A 22,985-nucleotide genomic window follows, 5' to 3' on the forward strand; every position below is an offset into this window, starting at 1 on the left:
TAGCTGTGTTATAAAAGACAGCCAGCACACACACACACACACACACACACACACACACACACACACACACACAAACAACCAAACCTAGAAAAGGATGGAAATTAAACAAATGATGGAGCTTTACAAGTGACTTAATAAAACTATTGTATATTGTCCATATCTTGAACCTAGGGGATGATCAGCAGGTTATTCTTAAATACTTCTTGGAGCTGAGTATGTGGCTTAGTGGTAGAGTGCTTGCCTAGCATGCATGAAGCCCTGGGTTTGATTCCTCAGTACCACATAAACAGAAAAGGCCAGAAGCTGGACTGTGGCTCACTAGCCTTGAGCACAGAAAGGCTCAGTCAGGGACAGAGCCCATGCACTGAGTTCAAGTCCCAGGACTACCCCCACTTAAAAAAAAAAAAAAAAAAGAACTTACTTCTTTACAGCTTCTCCTGGAGAAAGAGAAGTAACCACCGAGCTTCCAGGCTGTGATATGTAAAACAGCTGTTGCTCGTTTTTGGTTGGAGCTATTTTGCACTCGTGTTCATGGCCCCAGATGATGAGATCAATGAAGTCATCCAAAAACTGTTCTGGAATGAAGTTAGTACTTCCATGTTTACTCCTACATCAAGATTTATAAAAAAAGAAATGACATAAATTCCTCGAAATGCAGAAAAATCTCATATTAAGTAAATCTATATAAATCTTTCCTTCTTCATCCATTGTTAATGTAATCCATCTTGGTGCCAGAAACTGCCCAAGTGTTTGGTTCTAATTCTTGATCTTCAGGAATTTGCAGACATGCAAGATACAACTAAACAGGAGACATAAATAACAAAGCAGCAGATTTGGGCTGGGGATATGGCCTAGTGGCAAGAGTGCTTGCCTCACATACATGAAACCTTGGGTTCGATTCCCCAGTGCCACATATATAGAAAACAGCCAGAAGTGGCACCATGGCTCAAGTGGCAGAGTGCTAGCCTTGAGCAAAAAGAAGCCAGGGACAGTGCTCAGGCCCTGGGTCCAAGGCCCAGGACTGGCAAAAAAAAAAAAAAAAAAAAAAAAAAAAAGCAGCAGATTTTACATTTTAAGGAAGATCATAAAGGCTTCTGCAGAGAAAGAACACCCCCATTTGGTCAAGTTAAAAAAGAGCTCTGTCAATAGTAAAAACACTTACCTGATTATATACCACAAAAGACAGAAAATCAAAATGAGTTACATGTAAGCACTGTGGTATAAAAATAATTTCAACCAGGCATCAGTGGCTCATGCTTATAATCCCAGATACTTAGGAGGCTGAGATCTGAGGATCGTGGTTTGAAACCAGCCCAAGCAGAAAAGTCCATGAAACTGTTGCCTCTAATTAACCACTAAAAAGCCACAAATGATAGCAAAAAACCTAAGGGACAGGAACCAGGCTCTGAGTTCAAACCATACACACATACACACACACACACACACACACACACACACACACACACACACACACACACACACACCCTAAAATGATTGTGCCTAATGATGTTTTTGTCTGGTTTGCTTTAAAAACAATTATAAAAATAAAAGTAAGCTGTGGTGCAAGTGGCAGAGCACCAGCCTTAAGCAAAAAAGTTAAAAAGTACAGAACCCAAGCCCTGAGTTCAAGCTACAGAACCTGTAAAAAAAGAAAAAAAAAACCACACTAAGCCAGGCACCAGTAGCTCATGGCTGTAATCCTAGCTCCTCAGATCTGAACCACGCAAGTCTTTGAGATTTGAGAGTCTTATCCAGTTAATCAGGGAAATGTTGGATTGCAGATGTGGCTCACCTCTATCCATGAACCAGAGTTCAAGGGAAGCAAGAGCTCAAGGCCCTGAACTTAAGCCCTAGTATCGGGTGACGTGCATATTCCCCCTTGCCCCACACATATAAGAGTAAAAATGTTGACTTAACATGAGATAAGATTTTTCAGTATTAAATAAAATATAAGAGATTTGCAAACAGGAAGGAATTAAAAGGACTAACAGAAAAATGAAGGAAAGGCAGGAAAGCTGAAATCTCTTATAATTTGGATTGCTTCATGTAAGAAACAAACATTTAAAGTATAAGATTATAATATTACTAAAAAATGAACAGCCAATTTTCAAATAAACATGTCATTATGTCATGCTGAGAGACTACTGTGAGAACTAAAAGTGGATCAAAATGTCCTTACTGAAAGATTTTGTATGCAAGGTCTTCATAGTTTCAGACTCTCCTTTCACAGCAAGAGGGAAAAAAAAAATATTAACATAGAAAAACATGAAATAAAATGTAGAAACTCAAGAATTGCCACCTAGTCAGACGCCAGTGGCTCATAACTATAACCTTTGCTACTCAGGAGGCTGAGATCTGAGGATCCAGGTTCAAGAGCAGAAAAATCTAAGAGATTCTCATATCCACTTAAACCACAAAAAGCTAAAAGTGGAGCTATGGCTCAAGTAGTAGTTGGTCAGTTTGAACGAAAAAACTAGGAACAGTGTGCCCACGTCCTAAATTCAAGCACCAAAACAAAGAATTGCCACACAATGAGAAACCTTTGACTTTTCATAATTCGTAAAGAAGAGTAACAACAGAAACATGTAAGAATGTAAATGGTGACAAATAAATCTGATTGTATCTTAAAAAAAGAAATCACATATCCAAAAAGAAGAGTGGGGGTGGGGGGAAAGAAATTAAATAACTTTACAAACTGATGTTTTCAGGGGCTGGGAATATGGCCTAGTGGCAAGAGTGCTTGCCTCATATACATGAAGCCCTGGGTTCGATTCCCCAGCACCACATATATAGAAAACAGCCGGAAGTGGTGCTGTGGCTCAAGTGACAGAGTGCTAGCCTTAAGCAAAAAGAAGCCAGGGACAGTGCTCAGGCCGAGTCCAAGGCCCAGGACTGGCAAAAAAAAACCAAAAAAACCCTGATGTTATTCACTAAATATATACACAAACTCTTTACCATAGTTGGCAAATTTGTTTCTCATAGGAGTATGGGTTAATAGTAATGAAATTACTTTGTGTATACCAAGATAAAAAAGTAAATACATTAATTTTTTAAAGGTAGATACATTATTAAGAATATAATTCAGGCTCCTGATAGAAAAAAAAAATCACAAATAAGGAAAGAGAAAAGACAACAATGAAATCTTACCAATAGATTACATTTCTTACAACTACTAGCAAAAGAATGTTGCTCTAACTGTATTTACATATTTTGGAAAGACACTTGCATGTATGTACCAGATGTGTATAAGCAATGCTTAAAACAAGCCAAGTGCCAGTGGCTCACTCCTATAATCCTAGCTACTCAGGAGTCCGAGATCTAAGGATCATGGTGGAAGCCAACCCAGGCACAGCAAAATCTATGAACTCATATCTCCAATTAACTGACAATAAGCCAAGAGGAAAGCTGTGACTCAAGATCAGGGACAGCACCCAGGCCCTGAAAGTGTAAGGGAAAAGAAAATTCTTTCCCTAAGCAAGTGTAGAGTTGGTGACTCCACCGAAACTTTGTGCAGTAAAGATTAGCTCCAGCTGAAACCCTCCCTAACCCCCACCCAGAGAATGTGCTAAACGCTAGGAACAGCTGCAGGCTGAAAATTGAGAAAGGGCTGTAACCACTGGACCCCACCCGGAATGTATCGAGAAATGTAATTATCACCTCAGTTCCTAAAAAAACGCAGAATATACCTTGACTGGACATCTGCTTCCCGCGTTGTATAACGGCCCTGACCCAGGTTTAAACTTGTTCCACTGTATATAAACCCTGAGTTTTCTTTACTCGGGGCTCTCAGTTCCTGCAAGTTCTGTGAGCCCCAGCATGCTGGTCCTACAATAAACCCTTTGCTTTTGCATGAGAACGTCTCTTGGTGTCCTCCATTCCACGGATGCGCTTCTTGACCCTTTCGGAAGCACCAAAACTGGCACCAAAAAAAAAGAGAAAATTCTAGCACTTCGGAGGCTGAGAGCAGAAAAATTACATTTTTGGGCAGCCCAATCAGAAAAGTTCAGTAGATCTTACCTTGAAAACAGCCAGCAAGCTGGATGCTGGTGGCTCATGCCTGTAATCCTAGCTACTCAGGAGGCTGGGATCTGAGGATGGCAGGTCAAAGCCAGTCTGGGCAGGAAAGTCCATGAGCCTCTTCTCCAATTAACCACCAGAAAACCAAAAGTGGTGCTGTGGCTCAAGTGGTAGAGTGCTAACCTTGAGCTGAAGAACTCAGGGACAGTGCTCCGGCCAAGAGTTCAAGCCCCACGACCAAAAAAAGGGAACCAGAAAAAAAAAGTCTGGAGATGTAGTTCAAGAAGTAGAGTGGTGGGCTGGGGATATAGCCTAGTGGCAAGAGTGCCTGCCTCAGATACACGAGGCCCTAGGTTCGATTCCCCAGCACCACATATACAGAAAACGGCCAGAAGCTGCGCTGTGGCTCAAGTGGCAGAGTGCTAGCCTTGAGCGGGAAGAAGCCAGGGACAGTGCTCAGGCCCTGAGTCCAAGGCCCAGGACTGGCCAAAAAAAAAAAAGTAGAGTGGTCTTTGAGAAAAAAATAATTACATTTACATGTAGTAAAAATGAACTGCCCTAACTGATTTTGGTACCCTAGGTATTGTATATGTTTACTGGAAGTAGGGAAGGGAAGGGGAACATCAAAATGGAGAAACAAAGGGTAAAAGGCGAACCAATGCAAAAGCAATACTTACACAAAACTATATGCTATAAACCAACCATACAACCGGAGGAGAGGGGGGAGGGGGAAGGGAATTGGGGAGGGGGGAAGGTGGTAGAAAAATGAGGGAGAAAGTAACAAGTCTGATAAGAAATGTACTCACTGCCTTACATATGAAATTGCAGCCCCTCTGTCGGGAGCCATACTTGCAGCTAAATTCTTCCTGACCTCTTGCTGTGTTTTCAAGGATGTGCAAGGACATGGCTTAATGGAAAATCGGAAATGCTTTACTATGTCTGCCATGAGTCCATTCTTATGTTAACCAAACTCATCCTGTCTTAGCTATGTTGGGTATTGCTAACTCAAAGCCTTTTTGTGTTCTGGAATTTTAAGCCTATGATATTTTCTGGTTTTCATACTGCATATAAGCTGGAATTTAAGAATAAACATGGCTGCAGTCTTGAGTTATAATCTGAGGCTGCAAACCTCCCGTACCCCATCTTCGCCTCTTGTCTTTTTTCTCTTGTCTTGTATTTTTCCTTTTCTTTAATCCTCGCCACTCTCAGTCAGGATTCCCTTTTCGCTGCTGGCTGGCTCAGCAGACCCCTCTATATATCCCTTTGACAATAAATAAATCAATTTAAATAATAAAAAAATGAACGGCCCTTTGATGCTAGGCATCAAAATGGATGACTCTTGTTAATGTACTATTGAACATGTTTTATTTATGTGTGTGTTATACATATAGACATATAATTATACATGAGTACACATATAAATTGATTACACATAAAATTATATACATATAGATATTATACATATATGTGAAGGTTATATATAAGGTTGTATATGCACATAAGTAATAAAAGAAAAGCAAAGTAATAATTCAAAAATGAGAATAATGCTTCCCTTAGGATATGGGGAAGCATAGAAGATCATGGGAGGGACAATGTACTGTTAAGGTTCTACTTTTACTGAATTTAGGAATATTCATTGTTATTTTATTCATTTGTTTTTATATCAGTCCTGGGGCTTGAACTCAGACCTGGGCGCTGACCCTGAGCTTTCTTGCTCAAAATCAGCTCTCTACCACTTCCTGCCTGGGCTGGCTTTTCACCATGGATTCTTAGGTCTCAGCCTCTTGAGTAGCTAGGATTAATGGTGTGAGCCACCCATGCCCGGCTTCATTGTTATTCTTATGCTGCTTCAATTCACTGCAAATAATCTTATAGGTATTTACTCTAGAAATGGTTTCAGAATTAAGTTACACAAAGTAAATCTTAGTTTTGTCTAACTCTGCACTGACAATCTTAAAGAAACAGGTCATTTTACTAAAGCAAGTGAACTTAAAAACAGACTTGGGAAGCTCAATATTTTTACCTGTTCTGATGAATCACAAATAAGTTAAACCAAGAATTCTCATCTTCTTTTGGTCTCAGCATTGTCACTTTTTTGTTGACAAACATTCGATAGAGCCTTTCATCTGGAATGGATCCTGAAATGCACATTGTAGTAGTTTTACATTCTTTTCTTAGTTTGGTTTTAAAAATCAACAATTTTGTTCCCAAATCACATTTCTCAAAAGTATTATTGAATTTTACTGTTTTAAGATATGTCTGAGGGCTGGGGATATGGCCTAGTGGCAAGAGTGCTTGCCTCGTATACATGAGGCCCTAGGTTCAATTCCCCAGCACCACATATAAAGAAAATGGCCAGAAGTGGCACTGTGGCTCAAGTGGCAGAGTGCTAGCCTTGAGCAAAAAGTAGCCAGGGACAGTGCTCAGGCCCTGAGTCCAAGGCCCAGGACTGGCCAAAAAAAAAAAAAAGATATGTCTGAGGGCTGAGAATGTGGGTTGGTGGTAGAGTGCTTGCCTAGCATGCATGAAATCCTGGTTTCCATTCCTAGGTACCACATAAACAGAAAAGGCCAGAAGTGGGACTGTGGCTCAAGTGGTAGAGCTCTAGGCTTGAACACAGAGAGGTTCAGGGACAGAGCCCAGGCCTTGAGTTCAAGCCCCAGAACCAGCACCCTCCCTCCAACTCCCAAAAAAGGTATGTCTGAATCCTGGAATTGTTTAAAAAGAATATTATTTATAAATGTGTGCCCAAGTTCTTGTGCAGAAGCCATTAGCTACATCCAAAGAATATCTTTTCCTTCAGGCATATGTACCTTCTAAATCAAGAAAACATAAACAATTGTGTCCTGTGTTTATATTTTTATTAAAAATGTAATAATGTTGCACTGCATTAAACAGTATAGGTATATATACTTTTTTATTTACGATACATAACACATGGAAAACAGATGTAAGGGATGAGATAAAGTATTTTAAAAGCATAATACTGATATATATACAATGTTTTTAAATATGTATGTGGTGTTTTAAAAAATACTGTCTTTTCAAATAATTTTACGCTTCTTGTATTCCATAGACTTGTCTTGGCCTGGAAGAGGAGATAAACAAGTAAACCAAATAATAAATTGTGAATAATATAAAGAGGAAAAAGAGAAGTACACAGGGTTGCTACTTACAGAGGTCTCAATAAAAAGATAATAATATGGTACTAAAACAGTGGCCTCTTAAGGAGAATTCTTTTGAATGTGGTCAATGAAATAAACAGCTGATGCAGGATGTAGAACATCTAATTGGAGACAATTGTCAAGGCATGTAAAGCTAAGTACAAGAGAAAGTTAACCTATTGGGCTGGGATGTAGCTCGGTGGCAAAGTGCTTGCCTAGCAAGTGCAACATCCTGGATTCGATCACCAGTACCAAAAAAGAAAAGACGAAAAAAAAAAAAAAAAGTTAACCTACTTAGCTGTCAGAGCCCAAGAACACTGACAAAACTTGAAAAACAAACAACCAAAAAAAAAAGTTTGAGGAAAAAGAGGGATGGCAGTTTAACCTGTTGGCCTGGACTACAAAGGAGTGGTGTGTCTGGAGGCAGAAAAGTAGTGGACAGCAAAAAGATCAATTGCCCTCTTCTGTTCAGAACAGGACCCTTAGAAGTCTAGCAGAGATGTACAGAAAGTAAGAAGGTAGAGAACATGTCTAGAAAAGAAACTAGCATGCTAAGGAAGATGCTGATTAGAAGAGGTGTGGGATAGATACAAAATCCAACTGAGGAAGGTAGAGCAGGATGAAATGAGCCATTGGGAGAAAATGGTAAATGAAGAGATTTGATTTAGTTTTAACTCAGATAGTGCTGAGTTATAGCTTAGCTCAGCTAGTAAGGCAACTGAGGTGTGATTAATTTGAATGTAGAAAAAGAGACCATTTTTCAGGATATCTTATTTCTGATATGCAGTGATTAAAACTATTAAAACTGCTTTTTGGTTTTTTGGGGGGATGGGAGATACTGGTGTTTTTGAACTTCACTACCAGAATTCCCAAGCATTGTTCTTCATGCTTTTGTCTTTCCTGGTTATTTTTAAGAGTCTCGTAAACAACTTTCTCATAAACATTTTTGCCTAGGCTGGCCTCAAACCATGATCATCTGGCTTTCAGCCTCCCAAGTAGTTAAAATTACAGGTGTGAGTCATCACTTATCAATGTCAGAATATCTCACTTTCTGCTTTATCATTTGAAAAATCAGATACAGGGGCTGGGAATATGGCTTAGCAGTAGTAGAGTGCTTGCCTAGCATGCATGAAGTCCTAGGTTCGATTCCTCAGTACCACATAAACAGAAAAGGCCGGAAATGGCACTGTGGATCAAGTGGTAGAGCTGCCAACCTTGAGCAAAAAGAAGCTAGGGACAGTGCTCAGGCCCTGAGCCCAAGCCCCAGGACTGGCAAAAAAAAAAAAAAAAAAAAAAAAGAAAGAAGAATCAGATACAGATTATAATATAACATGAATAATATAATAAAAGTTAATTTTTTTCCTTGCCTTAAAAATAACTGAGATAGGGGCTGGGGATATGGCCTAGTGGCAAGAGAGCTTGCCTCGTATACATGAGGCCCTGGGTTCAATTCCCCAGCACCACATATACAGAAAATGGCCAGAAGTGGCTCAAGTGGCAGAGTGCTAGCCTTGAGCAAAAGGAAGCCAGGGACAGTGCTCAGGCCCTGAGTTCAAGGCCCAGGACTGGCCAAAAAAATAAAAATAAAAAAAAATAACTGAGACAGCTGAGTACCAGCAGCTCACGCTGAGATCTGAGGACTGTGGTTCAAAGCCAAACCAGGAAGAAAAAAATACTTGAAATATACTTAAAAAGCACTTGATATATAAAATATACAAAATAATAAGTGTGGCCTTTTATTTTACTTACTGACCACTAAGTAAATTGAAGACAGCGACGTTAATAAAGCAAATAAGCAAATTTTTGATAATAGAGATGATAAAGCCCTAGACTAGTACTGTTCAATAGCTATATAACACATGACACTACACATGAAATACTAATTTAAAATTTCCTTGTAGTCATATTAAAACTACAATGGAAAAGTTATTTTTAACTTATCCAATTTGTTAGTAATAGATTTCGTATTTTCCTCAATGTCTTAAATGTTGTGTTTATAGTTAGCAAGCAACAATTTGAGACTAGCCATATTTCAAATGGTCAATATTTACATGAGACTAGTAGTTAACATGTTAGTGATGCTCCACACCTTTAAAGACTTCTAAGGGCTGGGGATATAGCCTAGTGGCAAGAGTGCCTGCCTCGGATACACGAGGCCCTAGGTTCGATTCCCCAGCACCACATATACAGAAAACGGCCAGAAGCGGCGCTGTGGCTCAAGTGGCAGAGTGCTAGCCTTGAGCGGGAAGAAGCCAGGGACAGTGCTCAGGCCCTGAGTCCAAGGCCCAGGACTGGCCAAAAAAAAAAAAAAAAAGACTTCTAAGACCACAATTTAGTTGTGCAAATTATCCTATAATTCAAGTTGAAAAAGGAAAAAAGGGCAAAACAACCAATAATAAACAAATTTTTTACCAAAATTTCAGTTAAAAACAAGAATTAACAGCTATTGATCCTTACAAATACTTTAAAACATTTTTAACAACATGTACCAATTTTTAGTCACTAATAAGGAATGATCAGATTTGTTCCACTTTTTTCACAGAGCTACAAAGTTAACTTTAAATTTCAATCTCCTAATTGTTTAAACAATTATCTATAGACATAATAGTAAAATAAAGCCATCTTACCTAAACCATATAGAGCAATTTTTGTGTTTCCTTTCTGAAGTAAAACTGGGTTAATGTCTATCTTCTCCACAGACATTGAACGTCCAAAGTGGTTTACAAATCCAGCACAACTTAAAATATCCAAAGCACAGAGTGCATCTGCCTATGCAAAATAATATTGTACATATAAAAGTGACCTGCAGAACTATCACATTACTTATGAAAACAATACGTGCTACAGGATACTTATTTCTTACATCCAAAATGAGAATATTTCTGAGTTTAGAGTCCTTGAGTATTTGGACAGGACTTACAAACTAAGCATCTTAAACTGAAAATCCAAACTATAAAAATGATCCCAAATCCAAAACTGTCTAAGCAGCAACTTTCGGGTTTTAGAGCACTTTGGATATCAAGTTTTTGAATTAGGGATGTTCAACCTGTTTTTGGAAGGACTTGGAAAAAAAATCATACTAAATGAACTAAGCCAGACCCAAAGAAACATAAACTCTATAGTTTCCTTCACTGGGAATAATTAGTAGACATCTAGGATAATCCTCACAGAAGATCACAATAGCTCAATAGCCAGTACATATGAACACATAAGATGATGCTATTGGGCTTGGCCAAGTGGCTACTGTATATGTTCTTGATACATTGTATATGGTATATATGTCTACCTGACCTAGAGAAGGTAAAGGAAAACAGGGCGTAAGATATCACAAGAAATGTACACACTGCCCTACTATGTAACTGTACCCTTTTTGCACAACACCTTGTCAAAATATTTGTGTTCAATTAACAAATAAATTTTTTTTAAAAAGATGATGCTAGGTGAACTGAACTAAAGTTACAGAAAAAAGTGGTTTATCATTGTCATTGTTATTTTCAATGTAACATGTGAAATGACACCATTTTCTTTTGTCTTTTTTTTTTTTGTGGCCAGTCCTGGGGCTTGGACTCAGGGCCTGAGCACTGTCCCTGGCATCTTTTTGCTCAAGGCTAGCACTCTGCCACTTGAGCCACAGCACCACTTCTGGCCATTTTCTGTATATGTGGTTTCATAAGGCAGTGAGTACATTTCTTATCCAACTTGTTACCTCCTCCATATTTTTCTCTCTCCTTCCCTCTTTCTAACTTCCGCCCCCCCCCCATGAGTTAGTTATATACAGTTGGTTTACAGCATATAGTTTTGTAAGTATTGCTGTTGTATTGGTTCGTCTTTTATCCTTTGTCTCTCCATTTTAAAGTTCCCCTTCCCTTCCCTAAATGTATATACAATACCCAGGGTATCAGTGACATCAGGGGTAAAGCCCTGGGGGAAAAAAGACAAAAGGGGCTGGGAATATGGCCTAATGGCAAGAGTGCTTGCCTTATATACATGAAGCCTTGGGTTCAATTCCCCAGCACCACATATACAGAAAATGGCCAGAAGTGGCACTGTGGATAAACTCAAATCAAGTTTAAACTAGGATAAAATAGAAGAATGTTTTCAACAGAAAAATTGATCACTTCTAAAACTTCTACAAACTATAAAAAAGAAATAATTACCCCTGTGGGATCATCATGATTCCCATGAATGCTAAACACTGGAATTGAAATGTTGAGATTGCCATCTTGGTAGTTCACCCATGGAAACCTTAAAAAAAATAAAAATAAAAGTTTCTAAGAAGTACATAACATTTCCTAACATTAGTGCAATAAATAGCACATGACACCTAGATTACAACTTTATACTTTTAGGATATATAAGTAAGTTTTAATAGTGTATATGCCTTAATAACTATCATAATCAATTAAACATATTTCCACTATCCTAAAACTTTCATCATACCACTTTACAATCAGTCATCGTGAAGCCTGGCTTGAGATAACCAATAAGTTTCATTTTCTCATTATATATACATTGAGTGTGTCCTTTTGAGAGTTTAAAATAGATGTAATATGGTATGTTTTGCTTTAGGGTCTGCCTTCTTGAATCATTCTCCATGGTTTTCCTATTCTTCCATATTGCATTAAGAATCAATTAGGCATTGTTTTCATTATTGAATAATATGCCATTATATGAACATATTACAATCTATTTATTTACATACCTGTTAGACTTTCCTGTGTTTCCAGAGCATGGGTACTATGAATAAAATAGATAAATAAACCATGCAAGTCTTTCTGAGTAGCTATATTTCATTTCCCTTAGATAAATATGGAAGGGAATTGCTAAATTACATTGTAAATGTGTGCTAAACAGTCTTAACACTTTTGAAAAAACTGCCAAGCTATTTGCCAATGTCTGTCTTTCCTTCATTTTTTTTTCTTATTTTTTTCTTTTTTTGTGTGGGGATGGTGAGAGAGAGAGACACAGAGAGAAAGAGAATCCTAGGGCTTAAACTCAGGGCTTGGATGCTGTCCCTGAATTTTTTTTTTTTTTTTTTTTTTGCTAATGGCTAGCACTGTACCCCACTTCAGTGGCACCCCCATTTCTGGTGATGGTTATTTGAAGATAAAGAGTTTCATGAACTTTCCTGCCCAGGCTGTCTTTGGACTGTGATCCTCAGATCTCAGCCTCCTGAGTAGCTAGGCTTACAGGTGAGAAGCACCAGGGCCCTGCTTGCCAAAGTATTTTTACCTTTTCTTATTTGTTTTTTGCAGTGTACCTTTGAAAAAAAATTAAAGGCAACAATTCATTTCAATTATATTTTTTAAATACCTTACAAATTACTATAAAGAAAATTCAATAATGGTGCTTAAGAATTACAAAACAGCTTTTCCAGTTCCGGACCCCCCCCCCACACACCCCCCACAAAGGTAGGAGTGGATAACAGCCACGCAGCCCCAGGGCAGGAGAAGAGGCAGGCCTCTCGGGACTGCCCCTTAAAGGTACAGCCAGAGCCCAACAACTAGCACACTCTGTCAGAGGAGAAGGAAGATGGCGCCGCCACAGTAGGGAGGCACCCCAACTCACTCCAACTGAATAGCGAGCTGGGAACTCCAGCACCCAACACCCCATCAAGAACCCAGCAAACCCAGCAAACCCAGCAGCCAGAAGCAACAGAGAAACGCAGGAAATGAAAAATACATTTAAAAAAAAAAGAAGAGCTTATAATATGCATGGAGCTGGAAAATCTCCAGGGGACCCTCCCCGCACCCGCCGACCCTGGCCCAAATAGGGCCAGGCTGGGAAAGGGGACCTGGTGCCAACAAACAGACTGCCAAAAAGTCACGCTAGGAGCGCAGAGTCCAGACAGCAGGACTCCACGGACCCCAGGGGATGCGCGGACCAACCGAGACAGACGGCGGCAGACAGGAGGTACAGGACCGCACGGCCAGGATGGGACAGGAGCGCGGGGAAACCAGGCAGTGCAGAAGGGGAGAGCTGGGGCCGCCACCACCAAACAACCGATGGCCACACCCCAGCACCCACCCCCAAAGTGCCAACAGCAGCGCAGGACATACACACACAATCCAGGACCAGAAAGTTCCCCATTACCCCCTCCCCCAACGGGAGACCAGCTCTCTGAGTCCCAAACCCTACAAAGAAGCTAGAGCTCCCTCCCTCCAACTCCCCACCCTGAGGGAACAAAGAACCCCCAAATCAGGCGGCAAAAGGACCCCTCAGACTCTGGGAGGACACAGGAGCTAGCAGGGGCGAAGCAGCGCCAAGGCAGCAGAGGAGCCTGAACCGGCTGCACTGGCCCCGCCCCCTCCCCAACAGGGGCCCAGGGACCAGCAGGCACTGGAAGCCCCACCTGAGGTGCCTGGTCCTCGAGGACTTTTTGAACAAAAGTCACAGGCACACTGGTGGGCAATACCAGCCCAGCAGGGGCACCTGGCCCCGATCACACGCCCCCCTCGCAGCACAGGTGCAGAGTCTGTGGGCACCAAACTGTGCCCAGACACTTGATCCTACTGGGGCCCACACATACCGCCCCCCCCCACAGCAAACTCCCGGGAGGGCACAAACACACCCCAACAACCCTGGGCCCGTTCTGGTAGGCGTACCCAGCACAGGTGGGCAGGGCCCCCCAGCGGCAATGCCCGCTGATAGGTGCACCCCCACAAGAGGGCAGAGCCCCCAAGCGGCAGTGCCCACTCAGATTGGTGCATTTCGCACAAGTGGGTGGGCCACCCCTCAACTACACCAGCCCCGGAGCAATCCACACAGCTCCTCTGACCAAGATACCGAGTGGAATAAACAACCAAAGAAGAGAAAAGCCTCAACCACGCTGAATCAGCGACCAGCAAACCCCCACCAGGGGCACTCTAGGGTCAACACAAAACAGTGGCAGGACACTATCCCACAGAGAAAGACACAGAACCTACCCACCCCCAAGTGCAGTGAGGGTGACCACGTCGGCAACAACTGAGACAGTCACGCTCACCAATTGGGCAGGCAGTAAGGGTCAACAGCCAAACTCAAACCCAGAGCCAGGACACAAGTCTCCCACTGATGGACCAGCGGGAACCAGCACAAAGCCAAACCAGGGAAGCCACCCACAGATCTCCCGATGCGCAAATCACAAAGAAATATAACAAATTTCATCAAGGGACAAGCCAACTCACCAGCTCCAAAAAGCAGCACAACTAAAGAGGAGATGGAGAATAAAAAAACAACTGAGGCTATGTTAGCAGAAATGATGGAAAGCATCAGAAACGAAATCAGAAAACATTTCCAGGAGTTTAGAGTGGAAGTCTCAAAGGACATCCAGGAAGCCAAGAAAGAAATGGAAGCAAAAATGGATACAGTCCAAACCTCTGTTAAAGAAGACCTTAACATCCTGAGAAGTGAAATGCATGAAAAAATAGATTTAAAATACAACTCTTTAAAGGAAGACATTTCCACGATCAGAGCTGATCTGACAACCATAAATAGCTCTCTGACATCCATAAACTCCGCACTTGAATCCACGGCACAAAGAATTGACCATATGGAAGCCAGAATCTCTCTCTTGGACAATGATGCAGCCGATAAGAACCAGAAAATTACCACACTCCAAGAAACGGTAAAGCTCCAGGGCAGACTAATCCAGGAGCTAGTGGACAAAGACAAGAGATATAATCTGCACATAATTGGAATAGAAGAAGGAGCCAAATACCAGAACAGAGAACTTCAACATATTTTCAATAAAGTGATTGCAGAAAAATTCCCCAATCTCACAAGGGACCTCATCGAGGTAACCGAAGCCTATAGGACACCTGGCACACCAGACCCTAGAAAAGCCACGCCAAGGCACATAATATTCAAGACTTCAGATCTCAAGAATAAAGAGCAAAGTCTGAACGCAGCCAAAATGAACAAAGAAATTTTCTACAATGGGAAGAGGATCCGAATAACAGCAGACCTCTCCACACAAACCTACCATGCGCAAAGAGAATGGAAGAACACCATCCAAGTCCTACAAACCAACCACTGCTAACCTAGAATAAAATATCCAGTGAAGCTGGAGTTCATATTCGAGAAGAAAACCAGATCTTTCCATAGCAAAGAGGATCTAAAGGAGTATGTGAATAAAAAACCAGCCCTACAGCGAATTCTAAGAGGGGAATCCACCCAACAGAAATCGTACAGGACACACAGACAGAAACAGAAACAAACTACAATAGCCAGAAACCAACAGAAAGAGCAGCTCACTAAAGACAAGAAAAAAAAAAAGAGAAAAAACAGCCTAAAAAGAAAATGGAAGGAGAAAAAACACTCTTATCCTTGATCTCTTCGAATATAAATGGTATAAACTCTCCGATAGAGAGAAGCAGACTGGCAGAATGGATCTGCAAACAAAAAGTTGCCATCTGTTGTCTACAAGAGACCCAACATACAGCAAGGGATAAAAACAGGCTCCAAATGAAAGGATGGAGCAAGATCTTCCAAGCAAAGGCACCTACAAAAACGGCAGGAGTAGCCATCCTAATCTCAGACAAGGTGAACTACTCATTAAAATCAACTCAAAAAGACAAAGAAGGTCACTACATTTTAATACAAGGAAAATCCAGAATCAAGACATCATGGTGATAAATGTATACTCACCGAACAAAAGAGGCCCTACATATGTCAAGAAAATTCTCACAAAACTACAGACCAAGATAGACCCAAACACAATCATAGTGGGTGACTTTAATACCCCACTCTCTCCAAGAGACAGATCCAACACCCAGAGTATTAGCAAGGGAGCTGAGGACCTAAGTAACACCATATCCCAAATGGATCTCACAGATCTATACAGAATCTTCCACCCTACAGAGACCCAATACACCTTCTTCTCAGCAGCCCATGGATCATACTCCAAAATAGAGCATGTCATAGCCCACACAAAGAACCTCAGCAAATACAAAAGTATTGACGTCATCCCATGTATTATATCTGACCACAGTGGAATAAAGGTAACCCTCAATAACAACGGTTACCACAGAGGCTATACACATTCTTGGAGGCTAAACCCCACACTGTTATCCAACACTTGAGCCACAGACCAAATTAAAGATGAAATTAACGAATTCATGAGCCACAATGACAATGAAAATACATCACAAAGAAACCTATGGGACACAGCAAAGGTAATACTGCGGGGCAATATCATCGCGCTCAGCATTCACATTAAAAGAATGGAAACAGAACAGGTGAATAACCTCACAAAGAAACTAAAACAACTGGAGAAACAAGAAATGATCGAATCTAAAATGACTAGGAGAAGAGAGATCACAAAGATTAAAGAAGAGATAAATCTGATTGAAAATAGAAAGACCATTCAACAAATAAATAAGACTAAAAGCTGGTTCTTTGAGAAAATAAATAAAAGTGACAGACCCCTCGCAAGACTTACAAAAAAAGAAGAGACTCATATACATAAATCAGGGACTCCACCGGAAAAATTACAAGTACACACGATATTCAAACAATCATAAGGAACTATTTCCAGAACCTCTACTCACTAAAAACCAATAATTTTACAGAAATGGATCAATTCTTAGAGAAGTATAAACTGCCCAAACTGAACCAAGAAGAAATAAATCAACTAAATAAACCAATAACCTACAGCAAGGTACAGGGGGTAATCAAGAACCTCCCAAAAAAGAAAAGCCCAGACCCAGATGGATTCACCAACGAATTCTATAAAACCTTTAGTGAGGAGCAAATACCAATACTCCTCAAACTCTTCCGTGAAATAGAAACAGGGAGAAATCCCAAACTCATTCTATGAAGCTAATATCATACTCATTCCCAAACCAGGCAAAGACCCAACAAAAAAAGAAAACTACAGACCAATACCACTAATGAACACAGACGCAAAGCTCCTCAATAAAATATTAGCTAACAGGATCCAGAAACTGATCAAGAAAATTATACATCATGACCAAATAGGCTTCATCCCACAGTCACAAGGATGGTTCAACATCTGTAAGTCAATCAATGTCATTCACCACATAAACAGAACTAAAATCAAGAATCACATTGTTATCTCAGTCAATGCCCAAAAAACCTTTGACAAAATACAACATCCATACTTATTAAAAAGCTCTGGAGAGAACAGGAATAGATGGAACATTCCTAAAAACAATAAAAGCCATATACAACAGACCAACTGCTAATATCATATTAAATGGAGAGAAACTTAAATCATTCCCCCTAAACTCAGGAACAAGCCAAGGATGCCCACTCTCCCCACTTCTTTTCAACATAGTGCTGGAATCCCTAGCCATAGCAATAAGGCAAGAGGAGGACATCAATGGGATCCACATCGGCAAGGAAGAAATCAAGCTATCCCTATTCACAGATGACATAATCTTATATCTGAAGGACCCAAATATCTCAGTCCCCAAACTCCTACACCTAATAAACCATTTTGGCAAAGTAGCAGGACACAAACTCAATCCACAAAAGTCAGCAGCTTTTCTGTACACCAGCAATGTACAAGCAGAAAAGGAAACTATGGAAACAATTCCATTTACAGTAGCCAATAAATAAATAAATAAATAAAGTACCTAGGGATCAACCTAACCAAGGACGTGACGAACCTATTTAACGAGAACTATAAAAATCTAATAAGGGGGGCTGGGGATATGGCCTAGTGGCAAGAGAGCTTGCCTCGTATACATGAGGCCCTGGGTTCAATTCCCCAGCACCACATATACAGAAAACGGCCAGAAGTGGCGCTGTGGCTCAAGTGGCAGAGTGCTAGCCTTGAGCAAAAGGAAGCCAGGGACAGTGCTCAGGCCCTGAGTCCAAGGCCCAGGACTGGCCAAAAAAAACCTAATAAGGGAAATCAAAGAAGACACAAGGGGATGGAAAGACCTCCCATGCTCATGGGTAGGCAGAATCAATATAGTGAAAATGGCCATATTGCCCAAATTGTCATACAAATTCAATGCAATCCCTATCAAAATCCCAGTTACATTCTTCACTGAAATAGAGAAAGCAATCCATAAATTCATATGGAACAGCAAAAGACCTAGAATAGCCAAAGCAATTCTAGGCAAAAAAAGCAGTGCAGGAGGTATCACAATACCAGACTTCAAGCTCTACTACAGGGCCATCATAACAAAAACAGCCTGGTATTGGTATAAAAACAGACCAGAAGACCAATGGATTAGAATTGAAGATCCAGAAATAAAACCACACTTTTACAGTCAGCTGGTATTCGACAAAGGAGCTAAAGACATACAATGGAATAAACATAGCCTCTTCAACTACTGGTGCTGGGAAAACTTGGCAGCCATATGCAGAAAACTCAAAGTAGACCCAAACCTATCACCATGCACCAAGATCAACTCAAAATGGATCAAGGACCTCAATATCAGACCTGAATCCTTGAAACTACTGAAGGACAGAGTAGGAAAGACGCTAGAACTTATAGGCACAGGAAGGAACTTCCTGAATAGAGTCCCAGGGGCACAACAAATAGGGTGAGACTCAACAAATGGGACTACTACAAATTAAAAAGTTTCTGCACAGCTAAGGACATAGCCACCAAAACAGAAAGACAGCCAACCATATGGGAAAGGATCTTTACCAGCACAGCAACTGACAAAGGCCTAATATCTGTCATCTACAGAGAACTCAAAAAACTAAGCCCCTCCAAGCCCAGTAAACCAATTAGGAAATGGGCAAAGGAGCTAAAGAGAGACTTCACAAGAGAAGAGATAAAAATGGCAAAGAAACATATGAGGAAATGTTCAACATCCCTGGTAGTAAAGGAAATACAAATAAAAACAACCCTGAGATACCACCTCACTCCAGTTAGAATAGCCTATACTCTGAACTCAGGCAACAACAAATGCTGGAGGGGGTGCGGGGAAAGAGGAACCCTTCTCTATTGTTGGTGGGAGTGCAAATTAGTACAACCACTTTGGAGAACAGTATGGAGGTTTCTCAAAAAGCTCAATATAGACCTACCCTATGACCCAGCCATACCACTCCTAGGCATCTATTCTAAACAGCAAGTCCCAAGATATCAAAAAGACATTTGTACTTCCATGTTTATTGCTGCACAATTCACAATAGCCAAAATATGGAATCAACCCAGATGCCCCTCCACAGATGAATGGATCCAAAAAATATGGTACCTATACACAATGGAATACTACATAGCGATTAGGAATGGTGAAATATTGTTATTCGCAGGGAAATGGTCAGAACTTGAACAAATAATGTTGAGCGAGACAAGCCTAGAACACAGAAAACAAAGGGGCATGATCTCCCTGATATATGACTGTTAAGATGGGGTGACGGAGAGACAGTAGAGACCAGGTCTGTGAAACCAAAAGCTGCTTGTCAAATGGTATTTCCCACAGGATTGGGTCAGTGACCCAACATTATGTAACTAAAACCAAACAACTACACAACATATAAAGGTCAAAAATTGACCTCAGTGGAATACAATAGCTCAAAAGCTATGTATGTACGTTCATATAAGACTACTGTCGACATATTGTCTAATGTTGACATTACATTTAAAGCCCTAGGCGAATTTTCTTTGGCGTAGGCAACGTGTCTACTGTATATGTTCTTGGTACACTGTGTATTGTTTTTATGTCTACCTGATCTAGGGAAGGGAAAGAAAAACAGGGTGTAAGATATCACAAGAAATGTACACACTGCCCTACTATGTAACTGTACCCTTTCTGCACAACACCTTGTCAAAAATTTTTTGTTTAAATTAATAAATAAATTACAAAAAAAGAATTACAAAACAGAATAAAATAGCTGACTACAGGGAAGGTAACAATCTCCTAAATGATTTTTAAAAATTTTGTGGTGCTAGGTATATGGCCCAGTGATAAAGTGCTTGCCTCATACACATGAAGCCCTGGGTTCAATTCCTCAGTACCACATATATAGAAAAAAAAAGCCAGGGGCTGAGGATATGGCCTAGTGGCAAGAGTGCTTACCTCGCATACTTGAGGCCCTGGGTTCAATTCCCCAGTTCCACATATACAGAAAATGGCCAGAAGTGACGCTGTGGCTCAAGTGGCAGAGTACTAGCCTTGAGCAAAAAGAAGCCAGGGACATTACCCAAGGCCCTGAGTCCAAGCCCCAGACTGGCACAAAAAAAAAAAGAAAGAAATCCAGATGTGGCCCAGTGGCTCAAGAGGTAGATTAGGGAAGCTAGCAACAGTGCTCAGGCCCTGAATTCAAGCCCCAGGACTGGCAAAAAAAAAAAAAAAATGTGTAATAATTACCTGTACAGAGAGAGAAGCACAACACATATACTTCGGAATTCAAATGACCTATATTAACAATCCCAGCTATCATCACTTTCTATCCAGGCAATTTAATCTTTTACACATTTTCAAAAATATATCCCTATATGCTTAAGAATACATGTTCTTCCTTCTTATATAAATGTGGGTGGTACCATATTGATTTCTATGCTCTCCTTTTATCACTAAACGTACTTTAGAAATCATGCCATAGTGTTAATAGCTATAAAGAGCTTCCTTTTACATTGGTTTGCTTATTTTCCTATATGAATTAATAAACTGGACTAGGAAGTTAAGCAGAATTCAGTGCAAGACCAAGTTATTTGTAATTCAAAAAATAGAGTAAGAAGAGCTGTAGATATAGGTCAGTGGAAAAACTGCTTGCAATGCTCTAGGTTCAATCCCCAGGACTCTTCCCTCTCAAAAAAAAAAAAAAATTCATATGGGAAAGAATGGACTACAAAGTTTGAAAACCAATGGATAAAAATTTTCAAAATTACTGAATAAATATTAAAATGCTAAGTGAAAGAAATAGAATTCATAGCTAAATAAGATTGTAAATGCTATAGATAAGAAAAAAAATCTTAATTACTTCAGTCTTTTCTTTATGCCAGTCAGTATTCTTATTAACTCAATCTTCACAACTCTAAAGAGTGGCTTATGTCCCAGTTTATAAAAGATGGAATTGAGATAGAATGGTTAGGTGACTGACTCAATCCAACTAGTTACTAAACCAGGATTTGAACTCAGAATACCTAATCCAAAGTCTTAATTACTATGTCTCACTGCCTTTCCAGCAACTATACTCACAGTGGACTCCTCAAACGCAATAAAAAAGCACTCACTACTTAGAGATATTCCATTACAAAGATCGCCATAAACTATTTCAGAAGGAGGAGGGTACCCAAGAATCGTGGTATACAAACTATAACTGCAACCACTTGGGAGGCTGAAAGAGGACCTCAAATCCAAGGGCAACCTGGGCAGCATAATAATCCCCTATATCTCAAAACAGAACAAAAAAAGGATTGGCATATGTGAAGCCTTAACTTCCATCCCAACTTGGGTAGGTGAAATACAAAAAACAGTAAAGAAAAAGGCAGGGGCTGGGAATATGGCTTAGTGGTAGAAGAGTACTTGCCTAGCATGCATGAAGTCCTAGGTTCCATTCCTTAATACCACATAAACAGAAAAAGCCGGAAGTGGCACTGTGGCTCAAGTGGTAGAGTGCTAGCCGTGAGCAAAAGGAAGCCAGGGACAGTGCTCAGGCGCTAGGTTCAGGCAAAAAAAAAAAAAAAGGAAGGAAGGAAGGAAGAAAGAAAGAGAGAGAAAGAAAGAAAGAAAGAAAGAAAGAAAGAAAGAAAGAAAGAAAGAAAGAAAGAAAGAAAGAAAGAAAGAAAGAAAGAAAGAAAAAAGAAAGAAAGAAAGAAAGAAAGAAAGAAAGAGAAAGAAAGAAAGAGAGACAGAGAGAGAGAGAGAAGCAAATATGCCTACATGTCTTTTGGGATGGGAAAAGAAGTTCAAAAATAGAATATACTTTAAAAATAAGATGAGGGCTGGGGATATGGCCTAGTGGCAAGAGCGCTTGCCTCGTATACATGAAGCCCTGGGTTCGATTCCCCAGCACCACTATACAGAAAATAGCCAGAAGTGGCGCTGCGGCTCAAGTGGTAGAGTGCTAGCCTTGAGCAAAAAGAAGCCAGGGACAGTGCTCAGACCCTGAGTCCAAGGCCCAGGACTGGCAAAAAAAATAATAATAATAAAATAAAATAAAAATAAGATGAATGAAAAGAAAACGTAAGTAAAGACAAGTGTTAAATGTTACAGAACTCTTTGAAGTTACTAACCAAGAGAAAAGTTAAAAACAGACATTTCTTACAAAAATCTCAAAAACTTTGTTCTCCAACATAATTTTTAAATGTTTCTCCCAAAATATTAATTGTATGATTAGAACATATATTCCTATTCTGATATTCCTCCCTCCAGAAGTAGAATGGAATTCCCATCCTTCCAAGCATGGACTGGACTGAGGTACTCACTTCTACATGGAAAGGGAAAAACAACCCTGAAGAACCATAGCAGTTACCTCCTCAACCAAACCATCAATGTTAAAACTCATCAATGAAAACTCCTATCCATGTCATACACCCACTGACACTATCAAATTGCCTTTACTTCTGTGATACTTCCCCTCATACCACACTATGTACAGTGTACAGAAAACAAGAGTTGAGAGATAACCTACAAAAATACTTGACCAGTACTCTTCAAAAGTATCATCATAAAAGTCAAGGAAAGAAAGACAACCTGACACAGGAAGGAAATTAAGAAAACATTTCAATTAAATGTAATGTGAATCTTGTACAATAATTAAGAAAAAATAAATAATGGTTTCTTTGTAAGGTTCTGGAGGAATACTACTATAAGATCGAGAAGCACACATTTCAAAGAAAATGAATATTTGATTCTATCAACCTTAAATATCAACAAAAGAGCCCATAAACAA

The 22,985-nt window shown here is 40.1% G+C and overlaps 1 protein-coding gene across 5 annotated transcripts in view; it reads right to left on the reverse strand.

Moving 5' to 3' along the window:
* The window catches only part of Mre11 (MRE11 homolog, double strand break repair nuclease), an 83,826-nt gene that overhangs the window by 53,135 nt on the left and 7,706 nt on the right, over positions 1–22,985 (reverse strand). For all 5 annotated transcript variants that reach the window (XM_048345639.1, XM_048345642.1, XM_048345641.1 and 2 more), the window contains exons 5-8: positions 11,339–11,426; positions 9,809–9,950; positions 6,041–6,155; positions 422–607 (exon numbers count right to left, since the gene is read on the reverse strand). In XM_048345639.1, the coding sequence (XP_048201596.1) occupies positions 422–607; positions 6,041–6,155; positions 9,809–9,950; positions 11,339–11,426 (531 nt within the window). The remainder of the gene's footprint in view (positions 1–421; positions 608–6,040; positions 6,156–9,808; positions 9,951–11,338; positions 11,427–22,985) is intronic.

Source organism: Perognathus longimembris, chromosome 4, assembly GCF_023159225.1.
Source record: "Perognathus longimembris pacificus isolate PPM17 chromosome 4, ASM2315922v1, whole genome shotgun sequence".
In the NCBI taxonomy this organism is placed as follows: Eukaryota; Metazoa; Chordata; class Mammalia; order Rodentia; family Heteromyidae; genus Perognathus; species Perognathus longimembris.